At 34.8% G+C, this 13,287-nt stretch overlaps 1 protein-coding gene across 1 annotated transcript in view; it reads right to left on the reverse strand.

Moving 5' to 3' along the window:
- LOC131573888 (phosphatidylinositol phosphatase PTPRQ-like) overlaps positions 1-13,287 on the reverse strand; it is a 121,870-nt gene that overhangs the window by 33,468 nt on the left and 75,115 nt on the right. Inside the window, exons 44-48 of the mRNA XM_058828235.1 lie at positions 8,003-8,124; positions 4,089-4,275; positions 1,608-1,852; positions 921-987; positions 192-350 (exon numbers count right to left, since the gene is read on the reverse strand). Of these exons, the coding sequence (XP_058684218.1) occupies positions 192-350; positions 921-987; positions 1,608-1,852; positions 4,089-4,275; positions 8,003-8,124 (780 nt within the window). The remainder of the gene's footprint in view (positions 1-191; positions 351-920; positions 988-1,607; positions 1,853-4,088; positions 4,276-8,002; positions 8,125-13,287) is intronic.

The following is a 13,287-nucleotide window of genomic DNA, read 5'->3' on the forward strand; positions in this document are numbered from 1 at the left end:
TCACCAGAAAGCATTCCCAGAATCCAGTACCCAGCCCACAGGTATCGGGTGCCCTTAGTGCTGTTGCCACAGCAGAAGTGACTTTGTTGTCTGTCTTCTAAAATTAAATTACCGAAACCCAAGAAAACAAATGAAAAAGACAAACACCCTGAATGTGAAAACAGTTTTCAAGGGAACTAATTAAATTCTACCTCCAGCTTCTGCAACAAGAACTTGTATCTTCTTGATAGGGCCGTGATCATCGCTATAATAACATATTGGCATCCTGATTGTAATTGTTGTAGCTGTGACGAGTAATGCTCCATTGGTATCATAAACTGGTGCTGGTTTCTTTTTGGGCCTTGGAGGTTCTGTTTTTAAGCAAAGAAATACCAGAGAGTTCTGTTTTACAGTATTTTCACTGTAGGTACATTGTTCAGGCACACTGGTGAGTTATGCAAAAAAAAATCTCCAGCATATTTTCAGGGATGACTTAATGTTCTACTTACTGTCTTAAGCCTCTAAAAACTATATTGTAATAAATGCCTATGTATATAATTTTTAATTAAAAGAAAAAACAGTAAAATGAGTGATTTTTAATTTTTCAATTAATATCAATCAATGACTTTATTTCAACAACTCTGATACTGCTATTTCTATGTCATATTCTAAGCTGTTTGCTGATGGTAACTAAAATATCGAACTTGATATGATTATTTCAGTGAGTCTGCATGTGCTTTACAGTAAGATTATGATACAAATAGCAAATGATCAGCAAAATTGAACACTACAGTTCAAGAGGATCAATTATATATTCCTGTTCCTACATTATGCAGCCTCTAAATAATAGCTCAAGGCAAACAGCTGTGTACTCACAGGTGGAACATAATTTCTTCAGAATTTATAGAGATTTCAGTAACAGTATACTTTATGGGACATACCTTTGATATCCATGGTTATTTTCAATTGAATTTTTGGCCCTGCACCAGCACCATTAATTGCATACACCTTAAAAAAACAAATACTTGTTTTAATGAGTATTTTAATAGCTTCATATTGGCCAATTTGGGATATATCTGTAGTAACAATGAATGCTGAAACACCTTTTGTCAGTCACACAAGGCTAGAATTTACTTTTCAGCTTTGAAATCCTAAGTATGGTAACAATTCACTGCTTATAGTGTAGCTCTTAAAAAAGGAGTAAGCAAGCTCACTTAAAGAATGATCTTTCCTCCTCTCATGTCCCAGTCTCTGACTATTTGAAAGTACTTCATGCACATACTTCTGGCAAGCTCCCCTTACAGAACTGGGCCTTTCATGTCCAGTGAGCAATTCCAGTACTGGAATTAAGAGAGAAATTTAGTCTTATGCTTGTCTATGTGTCACAAATTGCTTTGCTGAGCACATGAACTGATCATCCAGACTAGTGACGCATCCTGCTTCCACTCACTCTATCCTGTTCATTGCTCCCCTTGCTCCCCTTGCTCCTCAGACTTGCCTCTCTTTGCATCCCAGCTAACATTCTTGGCATGAAAATCTTCATATTCAGCAAAGTTTCAAACTAATCTTACACTTATATCAAAGAAAAAAAATATCCCCCTACCCCCCAAAAATGTATGAGTTCTTACGCTGACATTATAGGTATGTCCTCCTTTTAGTCCTTCTATCATGGCAGTGACTGACTGATCTTTTTTCTCAATGACACTAAGGTTGTGGATCTGGATGGCAGCAGGGTCATCTTCATTGTAAACCATAGCTTGATACACCTGAATATTTCCATTTGGTTCAGATGGTGGCACAAATGTTACTTGGAATTTTGTTACTTCATCTGGTATCTTCTGGAAAGTTATGTTGTTAGGTGGGTCTTCAGGCACTGAAATAAATATTTCAATGACTCATTTGATCAGTTTACTACTATTACTATTAGAGTAAAACCGGAAAAATTAAAATTATATATTTTGTATATCAGTATTATTTCATTGATTTTTTTTCTGGGTTTTATGAAAAATTCTTAAGTAGTTCTTGCATATGCAAATATTCATAAACACAATAAAAAATCAAATATATACTGAAATCCTTTTCTTATTGATGGTAGTGAATGCTATAAATTTTTAAAATAATGGTTAGACAAGACTCAGCAGTCTCTACTCAGATTTTTTTTTTTTCTGATTATCTACTCAAAAAGCCTGAAAGCATCCTTATACCTCAAAACACCTCTGGGGTACACAAATCCTTGCAGATGTTGACAAGCAAGAAGCAAGAGTCAGTGAGTATTCCTTTCTGAGAAAAGCAGAGTATTCCCCTGTTGGCAGCAAGCTCTTCCCAACATATAAACAAGCTACTGTGGTCCTAAAAGTCTCTGCTTATCACAACTAAATCTTTAGGAAAATTTTTCCCACTAACTGATGCCCAGACACAAGCACAACATGCATTTTTCCTGGAGGCATTTTCTTGTCAAACACTGATTCCAGTAGCTTATTCTCAAGACAGAGAAGATGTAAATCATTTTTCCAATGTCCCTTTCTGAAACAAAAGGCTGTAACATTCTTTCCAGGCAGCTAAATATTTATTGCTCTACCTGAGCAGACAAGTATGTAGCGTGACCTCTAAATAGTGAAATCAAATGACGGAAGGTAAACACATTCCCTCAGTCAAGGATTTAAATGCAGTCGTCCTGTTTCCCAGGGTTTTTATACCAGCCAAAGAATGCTTACTGAGGCTTCTCTGGAGTAAATCTGTGTCAACTGGTCCTAACTAAGCTGTAAACTAAGCTGTACAAACCAGATGAAACAAGATGAGATGGAAAAAAATAACTGTTCCTCTATAAAGTTACTGCACCTCCTAATGTATCTCATATTTACATAAGGATAAGGGCTACCAGAAAAGGTACTACAGGATGCTGTCTGTCTCAGAATAGATCCAGCTACCACATATTTTAATCTTTTTCCACAGCAAAAGAGCATATCATCTTCCAGGGATAGAAGATCATGAATTCCTTAGAATTTAACTTATTTAAAGCATTGGAGATACATATATACATATATATATGTATATATGGTATCAAATCAATAGGGACCTTAGATTTTCATACATCAAAGGAAAGAAAAATGATAAATAAAGTCACTGCGTAGTACATTTAAATCTGACATTAACCTGAGTATATAACTAAAAAAGTTGTTTCACAGCAGACCTTACTAGAGATAATTATGCTTTATAAACAGGTGATAATTAGTTTGAATGAAGCAGAACTTTAATACTTCTTAAGAAAATATTTTTAGTGTTTTGCTTGTTTCTTTGAACAATGGAAAACAATTTTAAACCAGCAAAGACAGTAGACAGAGCATAACCATGATCTATGTATGTAAAGTTAGGACTATATCTTCCCCATGTATGTATTTATATTTTTGTACTATTTATGGTTTTCTAAGCAAATGCAAATGCAAGCTACTTTTCTGTAACATCTCATCTCTCAGTTTTATTTCTCTGACTAACTTAGCAACATCATATACTTTTGTCACATTAATATCTAGCTCATGCTTCAGATTGTTCAGAATCTGTGGAACAGCTGACTCAAGCAGAATTTCCTATGGACCTTCACTAGCCACTTCCTTCCGCTGGGAATACACAGATAATGTCCTCAAGTCTGCACAGATACCATTTATAAATGGCAAGATTCACTTAACTTAATTTTTTATGTTTAAATTTTGCACCAAAACCAAGGATGTTGTATTGAGTTTTCAGCAGTCTCTTAACAGATACCTCCACATGGGTCATCTCTGCCCAAGACAGGTGTCTCATATATACATGCTAATGTATACATAGAACCTCTCTCTTCATTGGCCACAGAAGTAATCTAGTTGGCTGTGCTCCACATACCCAAATTTTACATGGAGTGAGGTAGGACCCCAGCGTAACTAAAGGTAAATCTTAGTTTTTATAACCATCCCTTTTTTTGTTGTCTGACATCTTTTTAAATATTAAAGAAAAAATATTGCTTGAGGAGAAATCTGTATTAAAAGCCCACTTTGTGGTCAAATCCCTCATGTATTTATCAAATTAAAGAAACACTGTGAATTTTGATCTGTATAAAGTAGAAAAAAATTACCAACCTGCTTCAAAAGTGGAGACAATTACTGGGGAACTAGCCTTGCCTTCTAGGAGTGCAGCATTAACATCCCCTGTGAAGGCAATGATCACTACAGAATACCTCGTAAATGCTTTCAAATCAAAAATTGCTAAGAATTTATCCTCCTCATTTGTCTTCAAAAACTGAGCTTTATAGTTGTCATTATCCACCTGTAAAAAAATAGTAAAATAAAAAAAAAGTTGTTACAAGGCTTGAAACAGCAAAAGCAGGAAATTATTATTTGAACATCTTATTTAACTTTTATTTTTCCACTTTCCTATCTAGTTATATAGAAGGGTTCACAAGAAGTCTCTGGATACCAAGAGTACAAAGCTGTGCTGGGGAATACACTCCCATCTAACCCACATGTTTCCTTTCTGGCACTACATCAAGTATGTGGTTAAGGGAATGGACTCTTTGGTTGGTCCTGTCTCAAACCAAGCAAACCTGAACCTGTTTGGAGACACTGGGCCAGGGCAATTATAGTGACCTGAAATAGGCATCAAACAAATTTTAAAAAAAAGCATAGGCAAAAGATCCAGAAGATGAGCAGTTATATAGCAGAAGATTGTTTGGAATACAATTAGAGAGTTGAGCAGCAATATAAATGTTGATACAACAGCAGAAAGTTCAGTTCTTCTTTGGATAGAAGAATAGAAGCTCTTTTTTATGCATTGGGAAGGATTAATTCTCCCACTAAAAAAGCTGAAAAGCTTTTAGGTTCAGTCTAAAAACAGGAAGATTATAGGAGACCTAGTAATAACTTTAAAATACGAAAAAGGGTGTTTATAAATTGAAGGTAACCCACTGTTTACAGTATTCACAAAAATTCAAAAATAAAGTTTACTTACACAAAAAACAACTACTATTAAAAATTACACGATCTGCAATGATGTACCTAAAAATGGAACTAAACCCATGACTATTAATTTAGTTATAAACTAAAATAATCTATTGTGGGTTGCTGAGCAATTTTCAGCACTGGATATTATATGAAAAAGATAACAAATATTTTTTGAGAAATACTTTAGGTACACTTGTTTCTGTGTTAGAGCAGGCTAGGGGCTGGATTACATTGTGGATACCTCTTATCCTTACATCTCAAGTAATCTGTATCCCTGCAGAAAAATCTTCCATGTTGGACTTTATATCAAATTAATTGCTTCTAAAGGTAGATTCAAAAAGAAGGAAAAGGGAAAAAATGGGTGCTTTTCCAGTGTTTCATCAAGTATCATTTATAAAATTTTATTTATGTAGATTCCCACTGCTTCAGTTAATCATGTTTTTATTATCGTTTCTTCAGTGTGTAATTTGAAAAGAGAATTAGGTAGCTGTACAGTAGTTTTCCCACTGAACAAAATCTGTATTAAATGCAGCTGATAAAACATTAGAATAGCTCAAGCATATCATTTATTTGACAGATAGGCATGTATCCCCACTGAGAATTAACCTGAACTAAACTTTCTGATGAATTAAACAGGCATTCATTTCCTGGGATGGCCATCAAGAGCTGAAATATTTTCTTCTTTCTGACTATCAAAAATCTGGCATATAAATATTTATTCAACACCCAAAGTACAATCACAGCACTACATCATTGAATGTATTTCTATTCTTCGTGGAGTTTAATGGCTAAGTTCCATTTTCCTTAGCCATTTCCAGGAATATTTTATTCGGAAGTACTTCTAATTATAGTAGACAGTAAGACAAACTAAAGCATGACTTGGAGGAAAAACAATGGGGTAGCTTTTAGCTTTTCTGATCCTTAAAACTGCAAGGCACATCCTTGTAATTTAAGCAGAATCCTAAGACATTCAGTTATGAATACTAATGATTAACTTTTAGTATATAACAGAGGAAAAATCTGAATTATTCTATGATGCTATTTTATAAATATTTAAATATTTAAAGATAGTCAGTTGAGAATAAAAGTGAGTAAAGTTATACATACTGGAAGTTTGTGGAATTTGGAGTCTTCATAAAAAATTTCCCACTGGGACAATAAAATATATACTAAAAATTTCACTGAAAAAGATTGTGACAGCTTTATTGGTCTTTAAGAAGGAATAGGTTTGTGTACTAAAGTTCTACAGAAGTGGCACCTGTAGTTACTGATCATTAGACAGACAACATCTAATTACAAGGAATCCATAAACATTAACTGGTTACCTGATATATACTTGGAAAAAACACCCCAGAACCTCACTTTGTAAAAACAAAACTGGTCCTCCAAACTGAAGATTTAAAGTTTTTTAAGTTTCTTTCAAATGCTGGCAAGTTCACCTGGAACATTCCATAGATCATCTTCCTTCAGGAGTTTTATTTTAACTCCTATTGATAACATATCGATAATATTTTCAGAGTGTAGATTGAGATTATATAATTTATAATTTTGGAATTATCAGACAAGAAGAAATTGTTTCAATACAAGTTGATAAAGTATTAAACCCAAAAAAAATCAAGCTTTGAAAACTGAATTTTTAAGTTTTATAAAAACGATGAAACTTTTCCCGCTGATGCACTAAAATGCTGTTTAGCCGAAAGTTACAGGAATTTCACAAGGAAGAAGTCTTCTCTAACTTTATTAGAGGGGAAATAAAACTTGATGAGTAGTTTTTCGTGACCTACCCATTGGACCAAGCAATCACCCTTGTCATACAGTCATACAGTCCTCCCCTTGTAATACATCCTTCATCCTGCCATACTACTGCTGCAGTAAGCATGTTCAGAGCTGAGCAGATTTCACTCTACATGCTGTACAATGAACTTAGAATAAGAGAAAATTACAACACTACACATTAATCTCCCTTGTAACATTTCTGAGTAGCTAAAAAATATTTGGTATTTTTTTAGTGATCTCCTTAGATATTTTGATTGCAGATATATCTCAGTATTATTATGTTAGTAGATCTGTAATTCTTATGACAGATTCAGAAATTAAATATGCACACATTGTCTTACTCTATTCTCAGAAAATTTTCTGTTTAAAGGCCTTAAATAGTTTGAAGATTTTAATTTTTTTTCCTACTATCTAACAGATTGATTCAAAATTTTTGAAACTGAAAACGGCAACTTATCCTAGGTAATGTCTTATAAACTGCTTCCTATTTTCACTTATAGCCCTGTCTGTATAATTCCTGGCAGAACATGGAACCTATATCCTACTTCTCATGTGCTTGACTTTAGAAAGATGCCTATCTTGCTGCAGGGCAGGAAATGGGGTTTATTAATGGCGATTTTAAGGAGTCTTGTAAGTGCAGTAGAGGATGAAAAGAGAAAAGCCACTGGAGTTTTTCTCTTATGTCAGCTTTTTTTGGTTATAAAGATCAAGGAGAGAGAAGTGTTATTACTGTGCTACCAAAATACAACTAATCTGATGGACAGAGCACCAAGTGCAAAGAGGGAAATCTAGTTTGACTTTAAAGACTTTAAAGCTGCCCTCTGGTGCCATGTAACTTTGTACAAGTCATTTCCTTTTGCTAGGCTCTCTACTTTGGTTTATAAAATCACTGCGATGAACCTTTCATTCCTTTGAAGATGAAAAAGTCATTGTGGTTAAAAAGAGGTCGACTTCCACAAAGCTCAACTACTGTTTTCCCATACACCTTTACAGATACACATTTTTTCCTCCAAGACCTCTTATTAGCACATGTCTCTTAATATGAAGCAATTAACTTATCTCCAATTAATAAATTTATAAATGTACAATTAATTCTTACATGGAATTTATGTGGAAATAGACACAATTATATTTGCTATGTATTGTTATATATTATATAATTTACTGTTTTTCTGTCCAGTTATGTCTGTCCTGCAATTTCTATAAGAACATCTGCTGTGCTATTGATATCTCCAAGCACCAGTATACCCAATAAGAGTAAAGCAGAGCTGCCTTACTGAGGTAACATCTATGAGGTAGCTCGTCGGTCCCGTAATGATGGCAGGTTCACTCCAGCTGACATTAACACTGTGAGGAGATGTAGCTAAAACAGTCACATTTTCTGGAGGACCATCTGGAGCTGTAGGAAAAAATGTGCATGTGAATCATGGCCAAGGAAGTGCACAAAAATTAACCCAGTATAATTTCTATGGCCAGTAGAGATTTGAAAATAAAACTTTGTCACACAGTTAAGATTAAACATGGCTCAAATAACTTTAGAAACACATCTTCCAGTGTAATCACTACAATTTTTCTAGAGTATGGACTATGACTTCATCTTATATTGAGATTATAGGTTTATTTAGTTACAAGTTCTTTTAAAGTATTTCACACAACACAAGCAAAATATATGCAAATATCTATACAAATAGACAAGCATAATGGATTTGTGTATGTCAAATGAATAATTTAAAGAACAAAACATTGTGAAAAAACATCATATTTTGCATGCTAGAAAAAATTTTCAGCTGTATCAAAAGGTACAAGCAGAAATAATTTTCTACATTTCCTTTCAATTTATTCTTAATGTGTTGAGAAACTACAGAAAACCCAAACAAAAGAAGTGGTAAGAACTGAAAGAGGGCAAGAATGTTCACATTAAGAAATTAGATTTCCCTAAAATTTCCATTTGTTTGAACATATAATTTGTTGAGGTGATATGTGAATTAACCTAGTTATTTCTTATTAATGAATGAGAAATTAATGAGATGATAATAACATCTCAGCAATTCTCAGTAAATGGTATTATTTTTTCATAAGAGCCATTTAAACTTCAAGAAAATAAAATTTGGAATAGAATGACAAGAGATTTGTAGATAATTATAGAACTTGGCTCCAGGGTGCCTTGTTTTCAGATCTACTACAAAAAGAAGACAGCTGTAGTGTCACTGAACAGCCTGTTAAAAAACAACAACATGCTTGTACATCTTTCCAGAACTTGACTTCATGGTGCCTTCTTTTCAGTCTACCACAAAAATATACATATGAGTCAACAGTATATTATAAAAAAATTACTGAAGCAATTATACCTATGCTAATTAGAAGATGCAGTCTCTTTTCTCAAACATGATTAACACATGAATATGTAGTTTGCCACTACCAATCATTAGATAAGAGGGCTAAATGAGGAAAAAATTGGAGGGTATACAAGGCTACTTAGGTCTTCAGGAAGAACACAAGGTAGGAAAAGGAAAAGAACATGGAAAAAAGTATGTAGCTGCTGCAGTTCTGTGTGGAAGATTAATGAGGAAAATAATAAAATTTTGCACTATGGAGGTGAAAATTTGGCACCATTGTTGCAGAATAAAACAGAAATATTTGGGATTAGGAAAGGTGCTATGATGAGTTTAGGGTGTTGGATACAGGAATTAGATTCCTGTGCTGGGATTAGCAGGACTATATAAGACTTCATAGGCAGGATCAAATTCAACCATTGGAAGCAGTCCCCAAAAATATTGAATAGCATGGAACAACTGAATGAAGCATAACTGAATGAACTGTGAGTGCACGTGAGGGGTGGTAAAGGAGAAGAGTGCTCAGAGAAGGCACTGTCAAGTGGGGAGCTACAACAGAAAAACAAAATACAAGGGCAAGCAAGTTCCCTGCAAATTAGAATAAACAAAAATTTTATTTTTCAAATAATGCACATCAGGCTTGTTACCAAGCAGTGTCTTTCAGTGTAAACAATTATTCCAATAACTGTGCCAATGATATTTATTGGCTTTATTGCAAAATGAAATTTTCTGGAAAATAGTATATACATATATATATATATATATATGGCTTCTTGAGCCTTAGTTTTCAAACCAAGTTTCCAAAGACAATTTGCCAATTTCTTTATAGAACTAATAGACTCTGAAGTTATGCATTAGATGGTATGAAATAATTTTAAATCATAACATAATCTACAAATCATCCAGTCTGCAGTTACTTATATGGTTAATTTCCATATGCAGTTTATACTTGATGTATTTCTAGATATTTGCAAGAAAATTCCGATTAAGTATGTTATATTTAAGTTACTTATCTAAAGTACATTTAAGAATTAATACCTGGTTTATTTTCATTATGAAAAGTAAAATATCAGACATTAACCAAATCATACCAAAATGTAGGAATAGTTTCTGAAATAACAGGTACAATTGGGGAGAAAACCACAAAATTAAAGGTATCTGACATGTCTTATGACTTACAAAAAACATCTTTTTTAAAACTGTGTTTGATTCAGTGGATAACTGCCGCATTCTGATTTAGGTTTGTTTGTGAAATGAATCTGGTCAATATGAAGCCATGATATCACTACCCCCTTTCTCTTATAAATCACAGCAATTTACTCTGGAGAAATGACCTAGTCTTATTCTCTCATTCCCCCATAATCCAATCACTTCCTCTCATAAGCACTTTTCTCCTGGTTTTCACAATAATGCATTTTCTGTAACTAATAACCATCATTTCCTGATTATCATGCTTCTATCCTTGCACAGGAATGTGGGTCTTATGGAGGTCAGGGTCATCTTTCCCATCCATCTGTGTCCTGATGCTAAGGCAGCAGTTAAGTGTGTTAGTTTGAAGATAGGTCTGGATAGCCCATCATTTAGCATAATCCTCAAAAATAAGACTGAATAGTCCAGTTTTCTAACAGAAATTCATGCTTGCCAGTTTGGTTAGGATTAGCTCTTTTTTTCCCTTTCCCAGCAAAAATTAAATGTGTGCTTCAGTTATTAAATTTTTAACCATCTAGGTTATTTTTATAGAATTTTAAACAAGTATATCTTATATAAGTCCACAATTATTTTGAAATATTTATTTTTGAGGAAATGTAACAAACAAAGAAAACCAAGTTCTCCTGGGCAAAGCTTTCCAGAAGAAAGAACATATAGCAAGACATGAAATCTCATTACTTTTCATCATATAGAAATATTTCTTTAATAGTACCAAGCAACTGGGTATCAGCAGGGATTGGGAATGAAGGTGCTGAAAAGGGAAGCATAACCCTCTGCCCCACACTTCTATGTCCCAGCCTTCATGGGACACTCAAATATCTGGGATTTTCCTTTGTACCTCGATATCCTGGCATTAGGGGACTTGGCAGCTTACCAAAAAAGCACTGCATTGTGTAACTGTGTGAGATCCAAAATGAGGTCAGTGATCTCAATGTCATTCATTTTCCATCTAACACTGGCCCTCTACAATTATTTTTCTCTTAGAAAACCTAAGTTCAGCCAATCTTATTCTCCTCATAAATGTAATATTGAAACTTGGGTTAAGTGCAGGTGTGAGGGAACAAAGTGGTGCCACAACAACAATGGTGCCATCACACTACTTTATGCGAGAGTAAAACAATTCCTGTTAGGAATAAAGTAGTGTGATGAGAGCAAGACAGAAAGCTAAATAGTTTATCTGTGAGAACTGGGCTGTACTAAAAATCCACAATATTTTCTCAGAGTTAACTATAGCCACTCTCAGTACAGAACACTACCCTTTTTTTTTGTTTGTTTGAAATTTGCCAATGGGTTAAAGAATCTTGAAAATAATAGCCTTACGTTTGTCTTCATAATGAACAACTGAAATAAACAGATAAGATCCTCACCTTATAGTCAGAATAGTCAGGATAGTCAGAATAATTAGGTATTTCTGCTTTAGCACAACAGTCAAATCCTCAGAACTTGTAAAAAATATTTAGGATTTCTTTTATGTAATTTTTGTTGCTCATGAAGTTTCTTCTCTTTATATTCTGGGAAATTACTCTAACAGTTTTCACCTTAAATCCTCCTCCTGATAATAAATAACCTCCTGAACATAATACTGTAATATTTTCTTTAGGCTTGAGAGAAATACAAATTTCTGAGAACCAAATGAATTATGAAGAAAAAATCCTTTAACTATTATTTCAAAACAAAGGTAACTTTACCCTTGGTAGAAGCAATGTCTTACACAGACACTTCTTGAAAATCAAGTGAAACAGTGCCTAACTTCTGCCCTCAAATGTGCAAATACAACTCCCATTGATTTTATGGGCTAAGTACTCAGGGTATTTTACATAGCAGCTAAGTACTCTTAAGCCCTAACAGGCCATGTATATTGGCTGTGTATCAGCAGGCTAATCCAGAGGGTGCTTGGCCCTATCCATGAGGGAAAGGAGAGGGAGATCAACACCTGTTTTCTGCATACACTTTGCAAGGCTGCCCAGAGTGCTGAACCTGGTTGGTCCATTCTGAGTTTCTCTTTCCTCATACAAGCTGTAGCCTTTGCAAAGGAAAGAGCAGAACTGAGGGGTTTTTTTAACAGTATTTCTAAAAACTAGGCTTTGAAAAGTATGAGGTGCCTAGAAACCTGCCCTTGCTAAAGATCAGCCACTGCTCATGGAGGCTCCCAGCGCTGCTGAAGCACGATGGAGCTGCCAGCTGGCTACCCAGATGTGTCATGTCACCTTCCTCTTTTTTTTCCTCCTCAGCTGATTGCCATTACCCCAGGAAAAAGACATGACATTTGGAATAATGCCCGTGCTTCCTCAACTCTACAGTGGTGTGTTTTAGAGGCAGCTTATCTCCTGGTGTGTCACCAGTTTATCTCACAGGAAATTCATTGCTGCCTACTTCCATCACCACAGACACAGGTCAGCAGCCCCAGGTACTTGGGCTGGAAGAACTGGTGGAACTTTTTTATCTTCGACCCCACCACTTTTACACTATCTACTAGAACACACAGAGGACCTACTGCTGAGAATGACACTGAGTGGGTTGAAAGGGCTGCAGCCTATTGAGATGTTTATACTTTTAACTACCACCTTCTCAGTGGGATTGGATAGGAAACTAGCTCTCTCTTAAACCAAATCATCACTGTCCAAAGAGGAAATCATAAAAATCATTCTAACGTTATGCAATTATGTGTTTCCATTTACTGCTTCTCCATACAGTTTAAATCCCTAACTATTTTAAATTCAGCAACAATTTTGTGGAAAGTATTTGCATACATCAGCAGCTGAATTCTATCAATTTAATGGTAAGAAATCTCCCCAGAGCTGCTGGCTCAAGAGTTGCAGAACTTCTGTTATCTATTTTCTGCTCCATCTGGGTTTATTGTTTTTTCTTTCCTTCTCCTTAATTTAAAATGTTGCATTGATTTACAAGCAGAGATTCCCCATAAGAGTCACTGGACAAAGAAAGAAAATGCACGTGAGAATGACCCTGATGACCCTGCAGCTGATTCCAGCACTTCTCAATCTAAAGAACTACTGAGCTTT

The sequence above is a fragment of the Poecile atricapillus genome, chromosome Z (assembly GCF_030490865.1).
Source record: "Poecile atricapillus isolate bPoeAtr1 chromosome Z, bPoeAtr1.hap1, whole genome shotgun sequence".
NCBI lineage: Eukaryota > Metazoa > Chordata > Aves > Passeriformes > Paridae > Poecile > Poecile atricapillus.